The sequence below is a fragment of the Protopterus annectens genome, chromosome 11.part0 (assembly GCF_019279795.1).
Source record: "Protopterus annectens isolate FY-2018-M chromosome 11.part0, PAN1.0, whole genome shotgun sequence".
Lineage (NCBI taxonomy): Eukaryota > Metazoa > Chordata > Ceratodontiformes > Protopteridae > Protopterus > Protopterus annectens.
In genome coordinates, this window is record NC_056745.1 from 1,476,186,442 (window position 1) to 1,476,211,214 (window position 24,773).

The 24,773-nt window shown below is 44.3% G+C and overlaps 1 protein-coding gene across 1 annotated transcript in view; it reads right to left on the reverse strand.

The window, feature by feature from the left end:
- Positions 1 to 24,773, reverse strand: part of LOC122815091 (RNA helicase Mov10l1-like) — a 1,410,002-nt gene that overhangs the window by 857,845 nt on the left and 527,384 nt on the right. Inside the window, exon 7 of the mRNA XM_044087332.1 lies at positions 6,501 to 6,989. Coding sequence (XP_043943267.1) covers positions 6,501 to 6,989 — 489 coding nt within the window. The remainder of the gene's footprint in view (positions 1 to 6,500; positions 6,990 to 24,773) is intronic.

Sequence of the window (24,773 nt, forward strand, 5' to 3'; positions counted from 1 at the left end):
AATGTCTGTCATTATTTAGCAACCTCAATCCTTTTTATGAGAAACAGAAAAATATGGGGCAAAAATCTGGACATTTTGCAAAAACCTGGACAGTTGAAGGGTATATTACTTATCTCCTACACAGACAGACACACAAACTACCTCTTAGCACAAGAAATCTGGACAAAGCCTGTCATAACTGGGGGGCGGACAAAGGCCCAAAACTAGGGACACCTTTTAAATATGATTTGCCAGAAAAACGCAGTTTTATGAGAAACACGCCATAGTATAATGTAAAAATCTAGACATTCCGCAAAATTCTGGACAATTAAGAGACATACCCCTACTCCACCTCCCTACCTCTTGCGCACACACACACACACACACACACACACACACACACACACACACACACACACACACACACACACACACACACCTCCTTCCCTCTCACACACACCCCTCTTGCATACAAACCCCCACCCTCTTTCTCTTGTCCAGACACACCCCTGAACCTACTCCCTCTTGCACACACACAATCAGCCCCCCACCCTCCTCCCTTTTACAGACACACAGACAGACGCTACCTTCTCAACCTCTTGGCACAAGATATCTGGAAAAATCTTGTCATAATTGTGGGGGAGGAGACTAAGGCCTAAAACTAGGGACACCTTTTAAATATGATTTGCCAGGGATTTGCCAGAAAAACAAAGTTTTATGAGAAACAGACCTAAGTATAAGGTAAAAATCTAGAGATTCTGCAAAATTCTTAATTGAGAGAGACATACCCTCCGCCACCTCCCTCTTTTGCTCACACACACAACCACTCCTCCCTCTTGCACACACACACACACACTCCCTCTTGCACACAAAAAACACACCCCCGCCCTCCTCCCTCTTGTGTGCACACACACCCCCCACCCTCCTCCCTCTTGTGTGCACACACACCCACTCACCCTCCTCCCTCTTGCGCGCACACACACCCACTCCCCCTCCTCCTTCATGCACGCACACACACACCCACTCACCCTCTTCCTTCTTGCGCTCGCACACACACACACCCACTCAACCTCTTCCTTCTTGCGCGCGTGCACACACACACCCACTCACCCTCTTCCTTCTTACACACACACACACACACACACACACACACACACACACACACACACACCCTCCTCCCTCTTGCACACACAGTAGAAAGGAAGGTCTTCTACACTGCCCTGTCATAAATAAGGGCTTCGCATTCAAGAGCAGGGAGGCCATTACTCCACTGTACTTTGCCCTTATCTACAATGCTCCCTTCTGTATGCAGCTCACCAAGACACCTGCAGCAACTGGACAGACCACAGAGGTTTCTAACCAAGACAATTAAGGGCCTCCAAGACATGACCTACATGGAAAAACTCAAAGCCCTACCACTGTACTTTATATTGTGCAGGCTGCAACACGGAATGGTTGGTAAACTGAAAACAGGTTCATAGTTACTAGGCATCTCATCCAAAGGATGACTGCAGCATCCCACCACCTTGAAATGCAACACAGTATCAGCAATCCATCTACATGCTGTGAAAGTAGAACCCACAGCTTTCTCCATCAAAACTTAAGTATGCTATCTGTTGTGCTACTAACATTGCTTTAAAATTTTATGCCACAATAGTGATACCATTTGTTAAACAACATTGCAAACAGACTTAGCATGAGCAGCAGTAAACTTATCCTCCCTTGAAGGTCACAATTCCTTGAAATGCACTTGAAATTAAATTCCTTGAAAAATGCACCTGAAACTCAGTTCCTTGAAAAATGCAGCTTGGTAGTTGGGGTAGAGGATTCAGGCTGTTTCCTGTAACTAAGATCAGGGTTTGAGCCTAAGCAAATTGCTAACCACCTACTAACCCTAACTAGGGCATTTCACTATCTCACACACACACACACACACACACACACACACACACACACACACACACACACACACACACACACACACACACACACACACACACACACACACACACACACACACTAACCTCTTAGTGCAAGAAATCTGGACAACACCTAAAAATAAATAGGGATAAACTATAAATATTGCTCTCATGAACTTAGAAAATTGCTAGAACAGGATTTGTGTTGGTATGCATTTTTCTAAAGGATATTAGGTCAAACTCAAATGTCTGTCATTACATAGTAAACTCAATCCTTTTTATGGGGAATAGAAAAATACGGGGCAAAAATCTGGACATTTTGCATAAACCAGGACAGTTTAAAGGGTATGCTACTTATCTCTTACACAGACACACAAGACAGACTACCTCTCAACCTCTTAGCACAAGAAATCTGGATAAAGCCCGTCATAACTGGGGGGCAAAGGTCCAAAACCAGGGACATCTTTTAAATATGATTTGCCAAGGATTTGCCAGAAAAACACAGTTTTATGAGAAACACACCTAAGTATAATGTAAAAATCTAGACATTCCGCAAAAGTCTGGACGATTAAGAGACATACTCTCCTCCACCTCCCTCCCTCTTGCGCACGCACACACACACAACCTCCTTCCCTCACACACACTCTCTTGCATACACCCCCACCCTCCTCTCTCTTGTCCTGACACACCCCACACCCTCCTCCCTCTTGCACGCATACAACCAGCCCCTACCATCCTCCCTCTTACACGCACACAGACCCCACCCTCCTCCCTTTTGCACACACAAGCACACACAATTCCCCCACCCTCCTCCCTCTTACACACAGACACACACAGAGACACAGACACACACAGAGACACATAATTGGGGGGAGGGGACAAAGGCCTAAAATTAGGGACACCTTTAAATATGATTTGCCAGAAAAACAGTTTTATGAGAAACAGACCTAAGTGTAAGGTAAAAATCTAGAGATTCTGCACAATTCTGAATAGAGAGAGACATACCCTCCTCCACCTCCCTCCCTCTTGCGCACGCCGCCCACCCTCCTCCCTCTTACACACACACTCCTCCCTCTTGCACACACACACACCCTCCTCCCTCTTGTGCGCACACACACACACACACTTCTCCCTCTTGCACACAAAAACACACCCTCTACCCTCCTCACTCTTGCACTCACACCTCCACCCTCCTCCCTCTTGCACACACACTCACCCTCCACCCTCTTGCGCACACACACATTCAACCTCCACCGTCTTGCACAGACACACACACTTCCCTCTTGCACACACACACCCTCCTCCCTCTTGCACACACACACCCTCCTCCCTCTTGCACACACATGCACACACTTCTCCCTTTTGCACACACAAAAACACACCGCCACCCTCATCCCTCTTGCACGCACACCGCCACCCTCCTCCCTCTTGCACGCACACACACCACCCTCTTGCACACACATTCACTCTCCACCCTCTTGCACGCACACACACCACCCTCTTGCACACACATTCACTCTCCACCCTCTTGCACACGCACTCTCCCTCTTGCACACGCACACCCTCTTGCACGCGCACACACACTCACCCTCCACCTTCTTGCACACGCATTCACCCTCCATCCTCTTGCACGCGCACTCACCCTCCACCCTCTTGCACGCGCACTCACCCTCCACCCTCTTGCACACACACTCACCCTCCACCCTCTTGCACACACACTCACCCTCCACCCTCTTGCACACACACTCACCCTCCACCCTCTTGCACACACACTCACCTCCACCCTCTTGCACACACACTCACCCTCCACCCTCTTGCACACACTCACCCTCCACCCTCTTGCACACACACTCACCCTCCACCCTCTTGCACACACACTCACCCTCCACCCTCTAGCACACACACTCACCCTCCACCCTCTAGCACACACACTCACCCTCCACCCTCTAGCACACACACTCACCCTCCACCCTCTTGCACACACACTCACCCTCCACCCTCTTGCTTGCACAGAGCCTCCGCCCTCTTGCGCGCACACACCCTCCACCCTCTTGCACACGCACTCACCCTCCACCCTCCTGCACACGCACTCACCCGCCACCCTCTTGCACACGCACTCACCCGCCACCCTCTTGCGAATGCACACACAAACCCTCCACCCTCCTGCGCACGCACACACACCCTCCTGCACGCACACACACTCGCCCTCCACCCTCTTGCACGCACACTCACCCTCCACCCTCTTGCACGCACACACACCCTCTTGCATGCACACACATTCACCCTCCACCCTCTTGCACGCACTCACCCTCCACCATTTTCCACGCACACACACTCACCCTCTTGAACGCACACTCACCCTCCACCCTCTTACATGCACACTCACCCTCCACCCTCTTGCACGCACACCCCGACCCTCCTCCCACTTGCACACACACCGCCTCTGTTACACACACACACACACCTCCTCCCTCTTGCACGATCACACACCCCACCCTCCTCCCTCTTGCACGCACACCCCAACCTCCTCCCTCTTGCACGCACCGCTCCTCCTCCTTGCACACACCCCCACCCTCCTCCCTCTTGCACGCACACACCACCCTCCTCCCTCTTGCACGCATGCACCCCACCCCTCATGCCTCTTGCACACACACTCTCCTCCCTCTTGCGCACACACCCCACCCTCCTCCCTCTTGCACGCACACACCCCCACCCTCCTCCCTCCTGCGCACAAACTCCACCCTCTTGCATAAACCTCCCCACCTTCTTCCCTCTATTACACACACACGCCCCACCTTCCTCCCTCTTGCACACATAGTAGAAAAAAAAGCCTTCTACACTGCCCATCTCATAAATAAGGGCTTCGCAGCCAAGACCAGGGAGGCCATTACTCCGCTGTACCACTGACTGAGTACAACGCTCCCTTCTGTATGCAGCTCCCCAGACACCTGCAGCAGCTGGAGAGACCACAGAGGTTTCTAACCAAGACAATTCAGAGCCTCCAAGACATGACCTACATGGAAAAACTGAAAGCCCTATCACTGTACTCTATTGTACATGCTGCTGAGAGGAGGTTTGTGTCTGACCTATGGAGCAGTCTCTGACCCTGCCCTAATGGAAATGCTGCACATCCGCATATCAAATGGGACAAGAGTCACTTGCTCCAGAGATCTCAACCTGGCCTACGACATTAACAGAACTTGCACAAGAGACAGATTTTTATGTTATTATTTTTTTTTATTTTTAACATATGTTTACCGGGAAAGTCTGACTTGGAATGAAGCCAATTTTCAGAGGAGGCCTGGTGAGAAATGCTCCAGATGCATGTCTTTGTAAGGTGGGAGGAAACTGGAGCACCCGGAGGAAACCCACAAGAACGCAAGGAGGACATGCAGACTCTGGCACTCCAGCCGAGAATTGAACTGCAACTGCTGCACCACTGCACACTCTGGCACACAGCTGAGCATTCCCATTAAGGTTTCGATCACCGCTAAAGAATGCTTTATGACTGCCTTTCGAAGCTCTAGATGGTGATTGTACTTCTGGTACTTTTTACTTCAATAAAGTACGACCTTCTAGAATCTGAACTTCAACCAAGTTGCTTTTTTGCCACCACGGCGAGCAGAGCTCCTTAGCAGAGCCACATTTACGATGTTTTACCCGTTTTTTTCTGCGCATTTCATCTTTGGTTTCTAGGTGCCACACTAGCGGTTCCTCTCACCAGGCAACCTGACCAGCTGGAACTACAACCTGTATACGAAGTCTTTCTAAAGGCTTTACTCAGCCTTCAATCACAAGCACTCTGGTACACACAGCTTTTCTCAAGGCTTTACCGGTAGCCCAGCTTCATCACCAACATCCCGGTAGCTCAGCTTCTTCACCAACATCCCACCATACCTTTATTAAGGCAGTCTACCTGGTCATCCATTTGTTCTTGGTTTCCCTAGGGTATTTTATTTGTGAACATTTTTCCTCCTCTGCATAGGAGCTTGAATACCCAGGTCCCACAGACAATCATTTTCCTACTGCATGACATGAAAAAGTACAAAGAGGAAAAAAAAAAAAAAGGAATTCGTAATGGGATGCTTACCTTTAAAAGACAAGGTAGATGAACCAGCTCTGTGAATGGAAACTTTTCTTCTACAATCTCTCCCTATTTTCACCAACTTTTCCTTTTTCTACTACTTCCTAAACCTCCCAGTTACCCATTTGTCTTAAAATTAAAAAGATGAAACAGTTACAAAACACAGCTATGTATGGTATTCAAAACTGGGAAAAACATACCAGAATTTCAATGTAAGTTTTAATAACAGACTGAAAGCTCTCTGAAGAAAAGCACATGGTTGACTACATGTCACTACAAAGCAGACATTGCTATGAAGATGCTACAGGAAATAATTATTCTAACACTGCTATGTGCAAGTGTCTCATGTTGATATCAAGTCTCCAAGTGATGCGAAAGCATGGAATGAAACAGTGTACACCTCCACAAGGATACGACCACAGCAATGACAACTGTGGCTAGGACAGAAGACCAGGTATTTAGCAATGCACTTATTCACAGATTAAATAAAAACTCAGCCACACTTCAAGTGCACTTACTTTGCTATGCACCATACTATAATACTTGTCTTTTCACCCGGCGCTATAACCAATACATGTTCAGTCGCCTCTACATTCTTGCCTTCAGCTACATCTCCATTCAGTGTGACATTTGACCCTTTAAGGGAAGAGTTCTTAGCTCCATCTGCAATATGGAATACCTGTTCAGCCTCTCTATTCAAAACATTCATCCTGTTCATTTTATCTCCTGGTGCATCTGAGGTGGTCCCAGGAGAATGTAAAGGTAACTGCAGCATGCGAGTCTTAACTGGCACATGAAGAAGTAGATTAAATGGAGAATATTGACCTGCATGTGCACTGGTTTCAGATATAGGGTTGTGAACTGACACTGAAGTGCTACGGGCTGCGGTCACATCATTCGGTTCTGCACGATTTCCTTCGATATGGAGCTCGATTCTGAACTGATTTTCTTTATCCCAACGGGCCAGCTTACAGCTGATCAAGGAATGTGCTTCATCTCCTTTATTCCTGAACAAGAAAAGGAAAGGATTTGTACCACAGCAATTCTTAAATGACCAGTGTGCCATCTTGTTTTAGTCCACACATCTAGTAACATCACAAACTCTATACAAAACATGAGTCAATAAAGATGTTTCACTGAAATAACATGTGTAACACTTTTAGAGGTGGAAAAGCCGTCTAATGCCAAGAAGATCCAACAATTCTGAGTTCTAGAGCCAAACGCAGGTGTTTGGATCACAAACTATTACTGGTGCTGCACTGGAACATTACTGAAATGTTCTTAACGTACCATCCTGCAGTGCAAAGGGTCCAATCTTAACTGAAATGTTCTTAACGTACCATCCTGCAGTGCAAAGGGTCCAGTCTTAACTGGGTAGTAGCTCAGAAGGCCATTAACAATTACCATGAAACTTGACAAAAACAGTTGGGAAATAACCCAGCGTCTTGGCCAACTTCCCCAATTTATGCACAAGTACTGCACTGGGCATCTCCAGAAAATAATTCACAAGCCTAATGGGACCAACAAAAGTAAATAAAAAAAATCCATTACCAGCCACCTACATTTCGGTTAATTCTCTTTGTGCAAGAGAATGAAATGCATAATCTTGCTAGGAATATAAACAGCAGCTGCATTTTGAGCACATACACACACAACTTTCTGCACTGAATGCCACAGACCAAAAGAAAGAACCTTTGAATAAGTCAAAAATATATGAAAAATAAAAAAGTTGGGTACTTACAACATTCCATCTGTGCTGGCCATTTTCATTCTTCCTAAACTGACTGGTTCGGATAAGAGACTCTGATAAGATTCAGCTATTTCTTCCAGAGCGCAAGATCCTGGAATTCTCGAGTTCCTCCCTTACCCATAATGCCCCCACCAACCTAACGTACCTCAGATAGAGTCTGCTACCCCTAGATGTAAAAGGGCAGAGGTAGAACAGAAAATGGGAACCTGGAGCTCAAATAAGGAATACGTTCTTATACCACTTTTAGATCTCTCTAGAAGCAATAAATGGAGAGGGTGGGAAGTTGAGAAAGAATGAACATGGATAACACAGATGCAATGTTACTGTGAGTACATAGGTAGGTACTAGGCTATCGGCCCAAGGGACTAAGTAAGCCTAGCCAACAAGGTTCGCTGGCTTACGCCACCCAAGAAAGTTGTTTTCCTGTGCCCCTGTTGAGCAGAGCTACAGAAGTCATCCCCGGGGTGTATTTCCTATTTCCCATCCACTTATCAAGATTTTTCTTGAAGAGTGCTAATGAGGAACGTTGCTCGACATAGATGGGTAGCTTGTTTCAGAGGATGGGAAGTCTCTGGGACAGGAATCAATCCCTCCAGCATGTCCTGTTTATTGTAGTGACAAGATTTAGGTCCCTAGAGTGTGTAGCTTGGAGGGATTGGGATTTCTTTAGGTGTAGCATATCAAACAGCTCTGGGTTTGACATAGCTTTGTATGTTAGGCAGAGACCACCTCATAGTAGGTGACATGCTGTGGAGTAAAGCTGGAGTTTTTTTTAGATGGTCAGTGTAGGGCATCTGTTTGAGGCCAGTAATCCTCTTTGTGATGTACTTCTCTGGCCTTTCCAGCTGCTGCAGATGTCTTGTGAGGTACATTCCAAAAGGGGTCTAATGAGTGTCGAGTAGAGGGGAATATTGACCTCTTTTTTTCCTAGATGAGAATTCTTTTGTGAGGAGATGTGCCACACAGGATTTCCTGACTACTGTGGCAATGTGATTATCAAAGGAGAAACTACTGTCCACCTGGGTCCCTAGGACTCTTATCACACATTCGGCATTAAGTAGATTGCAGCCTATGTGGTAGTTCATTGGTACAGAGTTTTTACTCAAGGGGATGACAATGCACTTTTTGGCACCGAGCTTGAGGCCATGGCTCTGACACCAGGCATCTGTCTCATTGAGGCCCTTCTGTAGGATGTCCACATCATTTGGGGACTCCGCTATTACTCCTAGTTTGCAGTCATCTGTGAACTTCGGTAGCCAAAGGCCTTCTGTGTAACAGGAGAGGTCCCAGGACTGAACCCTGTTGTACTTCACTTGTCACTGGTTTGAAGTCAGATTTGGAGTCTGCAACTTTTACAGTGTGAGTTCTGTCAGTGAGCCAACTGTCAACCCATCTTGTGACGTAGGGATTTATACCTAGTTTAGTGAGTTTAACTATAATTCCAGAATGGGGGATGGTGCTGAAATGCTTGGCGAGGTCAAGATAGGCTGTGTGAACCACCCTATCCCTTGTCTACAGCTTTGAATGCCTCAAAGTCGATCAGGTTCAGGAGTCATTATCTGCCTTTCACAAACCCGAACTGGGTGGGGTCCAGAGTTTGGAGGTTACCAAAGTCTTTGTTTATGGAGTTCCATCATAATACATTCCACGGCCTTCCAGACCAGGCTAGTCAGGCTAATGGGGCAATAGTTCCAGGGATGAGTGGTGGCTCCCCTTTTGTGGAGTGGGATAACTGTTGCTGTGCCCCAATCAGTGGGCACAAAGCCTGATGTGAGAATATGACTGAATATGGTGCTTAGTTGGGGAGCCAGTTCGTTCTGAAGATCATGTAAAACGAAGGCTGGGATGTTGCCCATTCCCATGGATGCTGTGTTTTTGGCTTTAGATAGTGCAGCTTTTATCTGCGTAGTTGTGATTACAGGGACTCTGCATTCTTTCTGTATAGATATGGGCCCTTAAGGGGGTGAGGGGGGTAAAGTTAGCAATGAACCCACCCATCTGCTAGGACACTGGCAATATCAGTTGGTTCTGTAATTTTCATGCTGTTGTGCTGTAATTCAGAGCAGATCTGGGTGTTGCCATTGAGATTCTTGACATAGCTATAGAATGCTTTGTTGTTGTCCCTAGATTCAGTGGCAATTTCATTTTCGCAGCTAGCGTTGGGAGGATCTTATAAGGGATCTCAGCTTCTTACGGAGACTGACCAGGGAACTCCTCCACTCATGGGATTTTACTCTTTTTGCAACAGTTTCTTCCTTCTGTTGTAGAGTTTGTTAATGGCAGGGGACCACCAGATTGGCTTCCGTTTTTGGGGGGATAGCGTCTTGGTTCTGTCTGGGATAGCACGATCCATGCACTCATTTAAGTGCTTGTAGAGTGCATCTGTGTAGGATTCAGCAGTTGTAGCTGTATTGTCCATCTGCATGGGTGTCATGAAGTTCACCACTTCTGTCTTAAGAAGCATGAAGTTGGCTTTGGAAACATTTTTTACCATGATATCCTTAATGGGGGTGGGGGCGGGATGTGGATATCTAGGGTGATTAGTTTATGGTCGGATCGGACCAACGAGGAGATGATTTCAGGTGTCGAACACCGGTCACTCATGTTGGCAATAACTAGGTCTAGGATACTGTTGCCCCTGCTGGGGGTGTGGATAAAACCAATAAAAAACGTGGAAAAAACATCAGTGCCAGGAAAGAGAACCAGCTTCATTCATGACCAAGCACTTTCACCTTCAAATCCTAGGCATCAGAGTCACTAAACATACGCATCACTTCCTTATTATAGTAAAATACACATGACATCAGACATATAAAACCTCAGTCATTGCAATTCTGGTTTAAAATCCTGTGCAGTATAATTGTATTAAACATGTTAAAAATACTAAAATGGATTTATAAACCACCCTTTTGACATAATTAAAAAGCACACACTGGCTGAATTAAATATTAAGACTTCCATTTGAGAAGGAGAACAATAGAAATATTGTCATTAATACCTGGAGAATTCTTGACATTTAATGCCAATTGCCATTTTGTTTCTCTTAGTTCTAAAATCCCTTTAGGATTTGCACCTCTTCCCCTTTTCTTCACTATGTCAATAATGAAAAAAAGAAACCTTAAAATTCTGACATGACAGAATGTCGATAAAGGGCACTACTTGTCTTCTTATTGATCTATCTCTCGCAATTCAAGAAGATCCTTGAAATTACTTCCTCTACTGTATACCACCTTTGGTGCTACACACCACCTTTGATGCTACACCTAACCTCTGTTTAAGATCAAAAAAATTTTTCCAAGTAGTGTTTAAAATACTGACAAGCCTGGGGCAATCGTGATTATACTTTAATACCATAACATTATTGCCCACTGCAGGTTTCTTACAGAGGTCAGCCACGTTAGATTCTAATGATAAAATCAGTCGACAGAGTGTAGACTGCTTTCTCCAGATCTCTCTCTGTGTTGAGCAACAATCTGAGTGGGTAACCTCTGTTGATAAACACCCCTGTAAGTGTGTATAACTCCTTACTGAAATCATCATCCTGACTAATCAGCCTAGATAGCCTACACATCTGGCCCTTCACCACTCCATATTTCTGATAGGGAGGGTGACAGCTGTTGTAATGCAACAGTCCGTTTGAGTAAGTTGGTTTCCTGTTTTACATTAAAAGGGTTCGTGGTCTGCACTCTTGTGGGAGGAGAGGCTGGACTCTGCCCTTCTGAGCTGGGAATTTCTGGTTAAAGGCTTATAGTGCATGCATATCTGAATTGCTTCTTACTGAAATTGGTACACCTTGTTTGCTGTAGCATAGACTATATCCAGGCCTGCTGAATCTAGCTTTGTTTGTATAACTTGAGCACTAATCCAGGCATTCTTTAAAGTATTCAATTGTATTTATTACTGCTTGGTAGTAACTTGATAAAGTGTAACTATCATTCTAAGTCTTTTGGATTAAGCACTTGGGCTTCAGACCAGTTTTACATTAGGAAGGATTGTGGCCTGCACTGTGGTGGCAGGACAGGCAGCTTATATCCTTTTAAGTTGGGAACTGCTGATTGAGGGCTCAGTGTCCGTTATTCTAAAAGTGTATTAGTTCTGGTTTAAGCACTTGGGCTTCAGGCCAGTTATTTTACATTAAGAATGTTTGCGGTCTGCACTCTTGTGGGAAGAGAGGCTGGACTCTGCCCTTCTGAGCTGGGAATTTCTGGTTAAAGGCTTATAGTGCCTGCATATATGAACCGTTTCTTACTGAAATTGGTACACCTTGTTTGCTGTAGCATAGACTAGATCCAGGCCTGCTGAATCTAGCTTTGTTTCTATGCTTGTTGTTTGCTTGTTATTTCCCTGAAACGCTAATTCCACCTAAAACGCGGCTTTTCAGCGCTTCTGTGGATCCCTAGTGATATCTGCATTGCTTACTGTACTTATTTCCTTGTTTCACTTGAAAGCTACTGTTTGTCGTTTTTGCATTTAAGTTACCTGTAACACATTGCATTTAAGTTACCTGGCACTTGCTCACTAAAGCAATTATATAAGTCAGCACTAAAAAATTAAAAGCACTACACCCTCACAAACTCCCCTTGAGTACCTTGTACCCCATTGGCCCTTTTTTTAATTATAAAGGAATTCCCAATACTATTCTAGCATGTCCAAAGGTCAGTTGTCAATCTCCTCTCCGGTCCAGTTGGTGAATCTGGGAATCTTGAGGCAATGTTACAACTGCATCATGTACACAGACAAACCTCTCCTCCTCCCAACAAATTCCAACACATGTGAGAGATGCAACCATATAGCCAAACTGGAGGCTAAGCTCTCTCAACTCAGTACTGGCGTAACCAGTAAGGAGGAGAAGGAAACCACACTCACTACAATTCCAGTCTCACACAGACCTACCACGACAACAAACCAAACACAAAAACACACTCGAAGGCTCTAAAAAATCTGCCTAAGCAGCAGAGACCTCCAAAGCAGACACCCAAGCAACCGCTACACCAAAACAAAACACGTGCAACACATAGCTCACAAAGCCAGTGTGCCGAACAGTCACAGCCCTTAAGGCTAAACAACACACCTGATACACTTGTAATAGGCGACTATCGTCAGGCACACTGGCGTCCTGCTCACCAGGTTGAACAAGGAGAAGGTCATGGTGAGCTGCCTGTCAGGCACTAGGATCCGCCACATAACACAAGCACTCAGGTCACTCCAAGGCATGTACAAATATGACTCCGTCATTGTCCATGCTGGTGTGAATGACCTGAGACGTACCTCCCTGGACTACATGAAGAGAGACAGAGGAGCTCTCTGAGCATGTAGCCCAGGCCGGTATGACCCTGACCTTGAGTAGCATCTTACCCTCACCAAGAATGATGCCACAATGTGAAGACAAGATGATCAATTTCAACAATTGGCTTAAGTATTGGTGTCATTCAAAGGGGATCCAATGCCTGTCAGCCTGGGATGACATGCTCGACAAGCCACGATGCTTCGCTAGGGACAGCTTGCACCCGTCACCCCTGGGCTTTTGGATAATGGCAAAGGGTCTTGCTACCCCATAGTGCCTCTTTTAGGCAAGGTTCAAAAGACAAACCCACCTCCATAGGTATCACAAGGGATAAGAAACTAATGCTACTCAACGCCAGAAGTCTAAACCTCACGATGCACGCACTCGAAACTCTCCTTAGCATAGAGAACATCGATATCTGTGCAGTAACAAAAACCTGGTTCAAGGCTCCCGAGAGCACCCCAGCACTACCAGGTTATACCTCATACCATGCTTTTCGGCCCCAAAACTTGGACTGAACCACAAAAGGGGGTGGGGGTATTGATATTCGTCAAAGATACCCACACCTCCAGGTTGGTGGCACAGCACGAAGCATCAGAGACCATCCATGTGCAACCAACAGTGGGTAAAACTGCCTTCCAGTTTATAGCCTGCTACAGACCACCCTCCCAAATCCAGGAACCCCACTCGGCCTTCCTGAGAACACTGGAAAATATGAAGGTCTCTCCAAACACCATTATATTGTGTGACTTCAACTACCCAAACATAGACTGGGAGCATGACTCTAGCTCCAACACCCTAGTCCAAAGGTTCCTAGAATTTATAAACTCAAATGCTATGGAACAACTTGTTACCACTCCCACAAGAGGGGAAAACATATTGGACCTGATCATCACCAACATGGGGACTACCAGAAGTGTATCCCTCACTGGTAAGATCAGACCATAAACTAATCTCACTGGATATTCACATCCCGACCCCACCCCCTGCCCAGAAAACCACAGTGAAAAACTTCTCTAAAGCAAATTTCACACTCCTCAAAACAGAGGTGGAATCCTTCAAAGCTCCCAGGCCTGTGTAAAATACGGCCCAGACCGCAGAATCCTTTATAAATGCATTCTATGAACACCTTCAGGAATGCTTGGAGCATGCAATCCCAAATAAAACCAAGACCCAATCCTCCAAAGGCAGACGTCCTGTCTGGTGGACCCCAGCCATAAACAAACTATACAATAGAAGGAGGAAGCTACTACATGATAGAGCAAAATCCCAAAAAGGGAAGGCATCTCTGATCAGTATTAGCAAAAAACTACAGGCACTCATAAAAAATCATCTAAGGCCAGCTTCGAGAGAAAAATTGCACAGGACACTAAGGATAATCACAAGGCTTTCTTTAGTTATGTTAGGAACCTGGGTGGGAATTCCCAGATATGCTCAGAATTAGTCCAAAATGACAAAAAATACACTGAACCCACAGACCTTGCCAACATCCTAGCTGACAGGTTCAGCGCAAACTCCCCCCCCTCCCCACCAAAAGGGCAAATATCTATCCCAGCAGAGTGCTGCCCCCACTGACATCTCAGATGCTCAGGTAAGAGCCACCCTCTCAAAAGCAAAAAACACAGCATCAATGGGACCAGACTGTGTCCCGGGCTGCGTCCTACATGAACTCCAAGAAGAGCTAAACCCAAACATAAAACTACTGTTCAAGCTTAGCCTTACTAAAGGATATGTACCCAAAGAGTGGCGTACAGCAACAGTGGTCCCCCTCCACAAAGGTGGTGCCTCAACAGATCCTGAAAACTATCGCCCCATAAGCCTGACTAGCTTGGTCTTAAAAACTATGGAAAGGATCATCATGGACCTCAAATAAATATATTGGGGACCTACAGACACTGGATCCTACCCAGTTCAGCTTTGCTAAGGGCAGATCCTGCCTCAAACCTGGTTGATTTCTTTGAAACAGTCACCAAGGCCATTGACGGGGGGGAAGGTGGTCCACACAGCCTACCTGGACCTCGCAAAAGCCTTCGATACAATACCCCACTAGGGCATTATAGATAAGCTCACCAGCTTAAATATAAACCCCTATGTCACTAGATGGGTTGCAAACTGGTTCAAGGACAGAACCCATATGGTTAGAATTGCTGGAGCCATGTCAGACTCCAAACCAGTTACAAGTGGCGTCCCACAAGGCTCAGTCCTGGGACCTCTCTTGTTCGGTATATATTTCTCGGAGGTACAGGCCAACACGGAAGGACTGTGGCTGACCAAGTTCGCAGATGACTGCAAACTGGGCGCCATAATAGACTCTCCAGCTGACACAAGCATCCTCCAAAACGGCCTCATAGAAACGGACAACTGGTGCCAGAGCCATGGCTTCAAGCTAAACGCCAAAAAGTGTATAGTCATCCCCTTTGGCAAAAACAAAGTGCCCACAAATTACCACATAGGTGGTAATCCATTAAGTACAAAAGTAATTGGGGACCCAAGTTGATAGCAATCTCTCATTTGACAACCACGTGGCCAAAGTGGTTAGAAAAACATTTTATATAGCCCACCTAATCATGAAGGGATTCACATCTAGATCAGGGGAGGTCATCGTGCCTCTGTACTCATCCCTCATCAGGCCTCTGTACTCATCCCTCATCAGGCCCATAATTGAGTACAATGCCCCTTTTGGGATATACCTTACCAGACACCTGCAGCAACTGGAAAGACCCCCAAAGCACCTCACCAAGAGGATCAAAGGGCTCAAACAGATGCCATATGCTGCCCGGTTAAAGAAACTCCAGCTCTACTCAGTGGCATACCGCCTGCTCAGAGGTGATCTGTGCCGGACGTATAAAGCCATGTGCAACCCGGAATTAATGGACATGCTGCACCTCAAAAAATCCAAATCCCATCGAGCTATGCGCTCGAGAGACTTGAACCTCAGCACTGAAATAAATAGGACATGCTGGAGGGACAGATTCATAACCCAGAGGCTCCCTTCACTCCGGAATAAAATCCCAGTCCAGGTTAGGCAGAGTCCCTCACTGACTCTCTTCAAGAGGAATCTTGATGAGTGGATGGGAGATCGTAGGTTTACCCCGGGTATCACTTATGTGTTGACAGAGGCATAGTATACTAACCTCGAAAAAGGGCATAGCAAAATTAATTTAAAATGGGTGGCGAAAGCCAAACACACACTGGCTAGGCTTATAAATGCCCTATGGCAGATAGCCTAGTATGAACCTAAAAATCCCAAGATTATGCCCAAGATCGTTAAATATTTGAGATTTTTGGATGACATCCTGATTTTGTGGAATGGCTCTATATTTGAAATTGATGATTTTGTAGCCTTTTTGGATTCTAGCACTGACTTTTTGTCATTTACTTACAGACACAGTTCTGAAGAAATAGATTATTTGGATATACTGTTAAAGAACAATGATAGGTTGGTCTCCATGATTTTTCAAAGATCTTCTTGAATTGAGAGAGATAGATCAGGACAGGGGACATGTCTCTCATGATGTACAAATGCAGTTCTTGCAATTATGGCAATAATATCAATGAGACTGAAAGATAGAATTGCCGAGCATGTGAGGGACATTAAAACTAAGACGACAAGTAGTGCCCTTTATCGACATTCTGTCATATGTCAGAATTTTAAGGTTTCTTTTTTTCATTATTGACATAGTGAAGAAAAGGGGAAGAGGTGCAAATCCTAAAGGGATTTTAGAGCTAAGAGAAACAAAATGGCAATTGGCATTAAATGTCAAGAATTCTCCAGGTATTAATGACAATATTTCTATTGTTCCCCTTCTCAAATGGAAGTCTTAATATTTAATTCAGCCAGTGTGTGCTTTTTAATTATGTCAAAAGGGTGGTTTACAAATCATTTTAGTATTTAACATGTTTAATACAGGTTTTATATTTAATACAATTATACTGCACAGGATTTTAAACCAGAATTGCAATGACTGAGTTTTATATGTCTGATGTCATGTGTATTTTAATGTAAATAGGAAGTGATGTATATGTTGAGTGACTTTGATGATGTCATGTGTATTTTACTATAAAAAGGAAGTGATGTGTATGTTTAGTGAATCTGATGATGCCTAGGATTTGAAGGTGAAAATGCTTAGTCATGAATAAAGCTGGTTCTCTTTAATGCCACTGTGCTGTTTTTTCCACTTTTTTTATTTTTGGTTTTATTAGTGATTTTCGTCCCTGGTGAGGTGGAATTTGTGTGGGGGTGTGGATAAGTTGATCCAGGGCATTGGAATTTAAGAATTCCAGAAAGCGTTGAGCAAAGGAGTTGGTACACGAGTAGTTTTCCCAGTTAATGATGGGGTAGTTGAAATAGCCCATTATTACAGTGTTTGGTTGAACCCTAATATTTTCCAGTATATCAAGAATCCCGGGGCATGGTGGGGGATCGGTTTGCAGTTTTGCCCAGAGTTACTTGCACTTGGATAACCTCGGATGCATTATGCTGAGCAACTAGCCTGGGAGGTGTGGATATCTTTAATGAATATGGACACACCTCCACCTTTAGTGTTCCTGTCCAGGTTAGGTGGCCGAAAAGTGTGATAATGAGTTATAGCCTGGTAATGCAGGGGTGCTCTCTGGAGCCTTGAACCAGGTCTTAGACACTGCACAGATATTGGTGTTCTCCATTTTAATGAGTGCCTCGAGGGAGTGCATTTTGAGATTTAGACTTCTAGCACTGAGTAGCATTACCCTCAGGTTTTGCTTGCCTGTTCCTGTTACGGTGGTGAAGTTGTCATTTGAATTTTGCCTAAAAAAGGCACTATAGGGTGAGCCTTAGCCAGTATCCAGAATCTCAGGGGTGACAGGTGCAGGCCATCTCTGGCAAAGCATCGTGGTCTGTCGACCATGTCATCCCAGGCAGACAGATACTGGATCCCCTTAGAATGACACCAGAAGCTTAGCCAATTGTTGAAGTCAATCATTTTGTCCTTGTACTGCAGTATCATTCTGTGCGATGGCAGGATGCTACTCAGGGCTACGGTCATACCTGCCTGGGCTACAAGATTGGAGAGCTCTTCCATGTCTCTTTTTCACGTAGTCCAGGGAGGTACGTCTCAGGTCATTCACACCAACATGGACAATGACAGTCATATCTGTACTTGTTGTGGAGTGACTTGAGTGCATGGGTTATGTTTATTTATTTATTTATTTTACATTTGTTGACCGGGATAGTCCGACTGGATACATGTCCATTTTCAGCGAAGGCCCGGGGAGAAAAGCTCCACAAAGAAACAAATTACAAGTAAGTTTACAAGTACATAAATGAAAAGGAGAAACAGATACTAAATTAACATATTTTATGCTTTCCTTGGCTTAGCTATTGTTAGCAACAGAACAGTTAAAATCCAACCCAATAATTCAAATACAACTCGAGACAATAATGTTACTATGTTAAGATACAAGTTCTACGCCGATTGTAGAGTTCCAAGGGATCATGAAGAATCTGATTACTGTAGAACAAACAAAATAGGATTAATAGTCAGTTAATTTACGAATTATTTGAGGCCAAAAAGAAATAAACCCAAGTTTGTTCAAGTAGGGTAGGATATGTTGTAGATCAAAGAGAAACTAGTCTGGATTTACGCATGAGCATAGCCAATGTGCCTTAAAGAATTGTATAAGATTTTTTTTAAATTGAGAAAGGGAGTTAGTAAGTCTTAGGTTATTAGGGAGGGAGTTCCAAACCTTTCCTATAGAACTGGCAAAGAGAGCATCACCTCCCATATTGTTGGATTTGATAGTTTGGACCAGTAATCTGTTAGAGGAGCGAAGACTGCTTAGGTTGGAGTAGGGAGTCAGTAGATTATTCAGTGAAGGGGTTTTGTCAGGTTCCTTAATGATTTTAAATGCTTCAGAGAGTTGGTTCAGTTTGAGAAGATTGGGTAGTTCTAACCAGTCAAGTTTCTTTAGGTTAAGGAAGTGATGTGTTCTATAAGGAGCCCCTGTTATAAATCTGGCAATGTGATTATAAGTCACGGAGAGTTTATTAATATCACATTTGTTGAGGAAAGAGAATACAGGAGAGGCATACAGTAGTGTGGAGAGAAGATGGGTACGGGCGATAGTTAGTTTGGCATTAGGGGTTAGGAAGTTCTTAATTCTATACAAGGATCAGAGTTTATTTACAGCCTTTATGGTCTGACTGATGTGCAAGTCAAATCAATAGTGACCCCTAGTAGCTTAGTGTTGGTATCGGGCTCAATTATGGTGCCATTATTAGATTGAACGAAGAAGGTACTATTGTTAGCTTGTGGAGAGTGTTGCACTGGAGGAGGAACTGAGGTGGGAAGGAATAGTAGTAACTTAGTTTTTTTTGGGTTTAGGATGAGATTCCTCTCAGAGAGCCATTTTTCTACTGTAGCAAAGCAGTGTTGGGTTATTACTTGTAAATCAGGGAGAGCGATATCCGAGCAAATAAGGGTGGAGTCGTCTGCGTATTGGATGCATGTGGCTTTAGGGATGACTGAGTGAAGTTCGTTTATAAACACGGAAAAGAGAAGGGGACCTAGTATGGAGCCTTGGGGAACTCCTATGTTATTAGGTAACAGGTGAGAGAGCTTATTTTGCCATTGGACTGCCTGTTGCCTTCCAGAGAGATAAGCAAGGAACCAGTTGAGAGTTGAATTATCAAAGTGGAAGGTTTCTAGCGTGTGGAGAAGTAGTTGGTGATTGACCATATCAAAGGCTTTTGACAAGTCAAGAAAGAGGGCGGAAGATTTTTTTTGTTATTACGATTTTTATTAATTGAGTCAGTAAAAGAAAGGAGGGCGGTGGTCGTACTATGGTGGGGTCTGAAACAATGTTGAGATTTGGACAATAGATCGTTTAGGGTGAGATAGTGAAGGAATTGTTTATGAACACATCTTTCCATAATTTTGGCTATTGGAGACAATATTGCTATAGGTCTGTAGTTAGATGGTTCGGTAGAAGAGCCACCCTTATGGAGTGGTATGACGTAGGATATTTTCCAGATGGAGGGGATAGTGGCCTCAGTAATAGTTCTATTAATCAGGATAGAGATAGGGTATGCTATAGCATCTGCTGCTATTTGCAGGTATTCAGCTGGGAGTCGGTCTGCCGAGAAGGTGGTTGGTTTAAGTTTCTTCAGTAAGATTCTGATATAGGAGGTGGGTATATGCTGTAACTTAAAGGAGGGGAATGTTTCATCAGTAATGTTAGTTAGGGGAGAGGAAGGAGGAGGTAGTTGATTGGCTAGTGACTGAAGTGTCTCAGTAAAGGAGGAGTTAAAAGTATTAGTTACGTCTTCTGTTTTTTTGCCAATAAGTGTCTCAGGGGTAGGGGTAGCTGATTTTCCCAGGATGGAGGAGATTATTTAAGCCTGCCCAGAACTTCTTTGGGTTGTTCTGATGTTTCTCTTGGAGGTGACAGAAATGGTTCTTTTTGTCCAGTGTGCTGGCTTTTTTTCATTTCGTTTCTAAGCTGCTGGAATTTAATACGATCGAGGGGTGCCTTAGTGGCTCAACATTTGTCCCAGGCCTTGTCTCCAAGTTTAAGTTTGGATTTAGTTTCCCTGGTTAGCCGGGGAGGTATCCGCACCTTAGTTCTGGTAAGTCGGTTAGGTGCATGAATGTCCAGTATATTTAGGAATGTGTCAGTAAAAAATGTCACTCTCTCATCAAGGGGCAGAGTTTTTAGCTTAGACCAGTTACAGGATTTGAGTTCTGCTACAAATTGCATTGGTACAAATTTCTTCTTATTTCTAACAAGTCTATGTATGGGAAGGTTTGTGCTGGTAAATTTGTGTTTTATTATGAAAGTGACGAGATGGTCACTAAGATCGTTGGGGAGGGTCCCAGTGGTATATTTATGGGTGTGGTTATTGGTAAGACTCCAGTCAAGTATACTCTCTTTTTGGTGAGCATTTCCTACTCTTGTTGTAGAGACTATATGTTGGGAGAATCCGTACAGGATAATGGGCATGGGGTTAGTCTGTGTGGAACATTGGGTCCAGTCAATGTTGACATCGCCTAGTACAATGGTTTCTTGAGGGTAGTTGGTGGCTAACCAGTTTAACGTTTGCTCCATAGTTTCTAAGTTGTTCCCAAGCGGGATATAAATTACAAAAAGGTTAATACTTTTTTGGTTATTTAAGCATATTTTAGGGCTATTGACTCTGCATAAGCAGCTTTAGGTGGTTGGATAGGATGCATTATGATATTGAGTGTACTTTTATACAAAACAGCTATACCGCCACCCCTTTTTTTTTTCACGATCGACCCTTAAAATATTATATCCAGGTGGGAGAATCTCTTCATCTTTGGTGACTGGTTTAAGCCATGTTTCTGATAGGCACATAATATCAGGGAGGTGAGTGGCTAGCATGGTATGTAGGTTATGAAGCTTATTGTTGATGCTTCTTAGGCTAAGATGGAAGATGAGAAGGGAGCTAGCTGACCTGATGCATCCTGGCTTTAGACAGGCAGCTGACAGTAACCTTCTCCTCGTTTAGTCGGGTGAGTGAGACATCAAGTGTGCCTGACTATAGAGTCACCTATGACTAGTGTGTTGGGTATGCGGTTTTGTGGCACACTGAGTCTGTGGGCTGTGTGTCATTTGAGTTGTGTTGGGGGGTGGAGGTTGCTTGTGTTTCTGCTTTGGAGGTCTCTATTTCTTGAGCAGATTATTACCGAGAGCCTCTGTGAATGTTTTTGTGTTTGTATGTGTGGATTTTGGTGGTGTAGGTTTAGTGGGACTATGTGATGAGTGTGGTGCAAGTGTTTACCTTCTCCTCGACTGTCAAGTTCAGTCTTGGTTGGAGAGAGCTTTACCTCCAGTTTGGCTAGATAAGTGCATCTCTCAAAGGTTGTGGTGTTGGGTGGTAGGAGGAGAGTGTTGTCTGTGTACATGAGGCAATTGCTACATTGCCTCAAGATGCCAAGATTCATCAGATAGACAGGAGAGAACACTGGGAGCTGACCCTTGGGACATGCTTGAATAAAAAACTACTTCCCTCTAGACAAACGAGGAAAGAGTATAAGAGCAGTTTTTCTCTAAGCAAGTGAGGAAAGTAAGTAGAAAAACTGTTTTCCCCTAGGTAAAGTGGAAGGTTGAGTGCTGTAGTAATTTGTAGCTTATTTAGCGCTAACAAGTTCTGAACAAATGCTAAGCACGAATAAGCAAATTCAAGTGCTAAAACTAAGAATCTGTACCTGGATCTTGTGGTAGATAGGCTACCTAGTGCTTATCACTCCGAATGATAAGCTAGAATCCTTCCCTCCAACACAGAAAGGCTTGGGGGGCTCAGAAGCTTTACAAACAGTCCTGGATACAGCAAATCTGTATCTGGACTAGATTAGATACAGGAAAGGTGGGAACAAGTGCAAATATGGGCTTTTAAACCAGAAAGTTGAAAGAAATGGGGAAAACTGCCCAAACGGCCAATATACTACAATTTCTGGGCCAGAAACCACTCCTTATGTGGTAGATAAGCTACCTAGTGATTACCACTCCCAATAAGCTAGAAGGCTTCCCCCCAACACAGAAAGGCTTGTGGGGGGGGGGCTCAGAAGCTTACAAGCAGTCCTGGATAAATCTGGGCAAGAATAGTTACAGGAAAGGTGGGAAACCAGCACAAATGTGGGCTTTTAAACCAGAAGGTTGAAAGAAATGGAAAAACTGCACAAACAGCAAATAAACTACAGTTTCTGGGCCAGAAACCACTCTTGTGGTAGATCACTTACATAACTTTTTAATCTGATACTGCCCTTTTCACTCATTCCGCAACTGATGGAACAGAGGTCCCACCTACCACAACGCTGGAAGGACCCCAAGAAAGGATATTCTGGAGCACTGCTGAGCCAAAAGCTGCTCTGTTCACAGAGACAAGATCCAACTTGTAATAAGGAATAAAGGCGTGTGGATTAGCCCAGGTTGCAGCTGCACAAATCACCAAAGGATATTTTAGATAAAAAAAATGAAGAAACCAGAACAGACTTAGTGGAATGGCGGAGGTTTTGGCAAAGATTACCTTAATTTAGTGCAGACAAAGGGTATACAATCAATCAGGTAACCATTTGGCTAATGTAACTTTAGGCACTGGCGTGCCTCTGGAAGAAAAGGAAACAACTGGTCAGATTTCTGAAGTCCTTGGTTCTATGCACATCTAACAGATGTAACATGTACTTTGTCTTCTTTCCCAACATCTCAAACGAAGGACAGATTAATGACCTGGCCAATAGTGGACTCAAGCTACCTTAGGTTAAAAAAAAAAAAAAAAAAGGGTTGGTTCATAATGAAACGCTGCCCTTGTAAAAAGGCTTTGAAGATGGAGCCTGTAGTTCAGATATAACAGCCATTAGAAAAAAACTGATTTCCAAGATAAAAATTTAAAATCGGCTTTATTTATATTTGTTGACCGGGAGTGTCCGACTGGACGTAGGTCCATTTTCAGTGGAGGCCCGGAGAGAAAAGCTCCAAAGTTAAAACAGACAGTAGTTACATAGCGATTAACAATTTACATAGCAATTACTTACAACATATTTACAGATGAAGAACATAGTACATCAGTAGACAACTAGAATCTTTATCTGTGAAGTACATAATAAGACGTTATGTACCTACCATAACTTTCCATGTTAGTTGTCTTCTCTCGCCTTCTTTCTTGCTGGATGGGTTCGGAGCCGATCCTCGGCTCCGACTTGGCACTTGCTAAGCTCGAGAGCTAATTTTACCAGCTTCAGGCAACCCTATATCCCATGATGCAAGGCGTGACTACCCAGATCTCGTCTGGTAGCTATAGAAATATGCCCATTATCTTCTTCCAACAGAAGGAGAAGAAAGTAACCAAATATGTAAACACAACACAGGGGAACTAGTAAAACTAGTGACCACTCACAACTGGAGTCCATAGGAAGAACAAACTCGTCCCCAGAGAAGAGTACAACTTCAAGGTCTGTCCAGGCTAGGGGGAAAGGAGGGAGGGACGCAAGAAAGAAGGCGAGAGAAGACAACTAACATGGAACGTTATGGTAGGTACATAACTTCTTAATGTTAAGTTGTCAAACTCGCCTTCATTCTTGCTGGATGGGACCACGTCCCTAGCACCTCTATCCTGGGTGGCTCAATGGAACAGACTCTTGAGAACTGTGGAACCAAACCTAGCTCTGTCTCTGGAGGCCAAGTCCAATTTGTAATGTGAGACAAAGGTATGAGGCGTGGCCCAAGTGGCTGCTGCACAAATGGTGTCAATAGGTAGCCTAGCCTGAAAGGCTGTAGATGTGGCTAGGCCTCTAGTAGAATGTGCCTTAGGTTTAGAGGACAATTCTTTGCCCCTAAGGAGATAAACATGGGAAATGGTGGAAGAGAGCCATTTCGGTAAGGTCACCTTGGAGACCTTTTATGTTTTCTGCATAAGAAAGAAAAAGCTGATCAGATTTTCTGAATTGTTTAGTTCTATCCAAGTAGTATCTGAGCTGGCGATGAACATCCAAATAATGCAGTTTCTGTTCCGCTCTGTCCGAATAATTCGGGAAAAATACTGGAAGATCAGTAGACTGGTTAAGATTAGTCTGGGAAGCCACCTTGGGCAAAAAGGATGGATTTGTTCTTAGAGATACTCTATCCTTGTGGAAAACCAAGTAGGGAGGTTGAACACAGAGAGCATGAAGTTCAGACACTCTCCTAGCTGAAGTAATAGCCACCAGAAAAATTGTCTTCCGAGAGAGAAATTTTAAAGAACATGTAGCAGCCGGTTCGAAG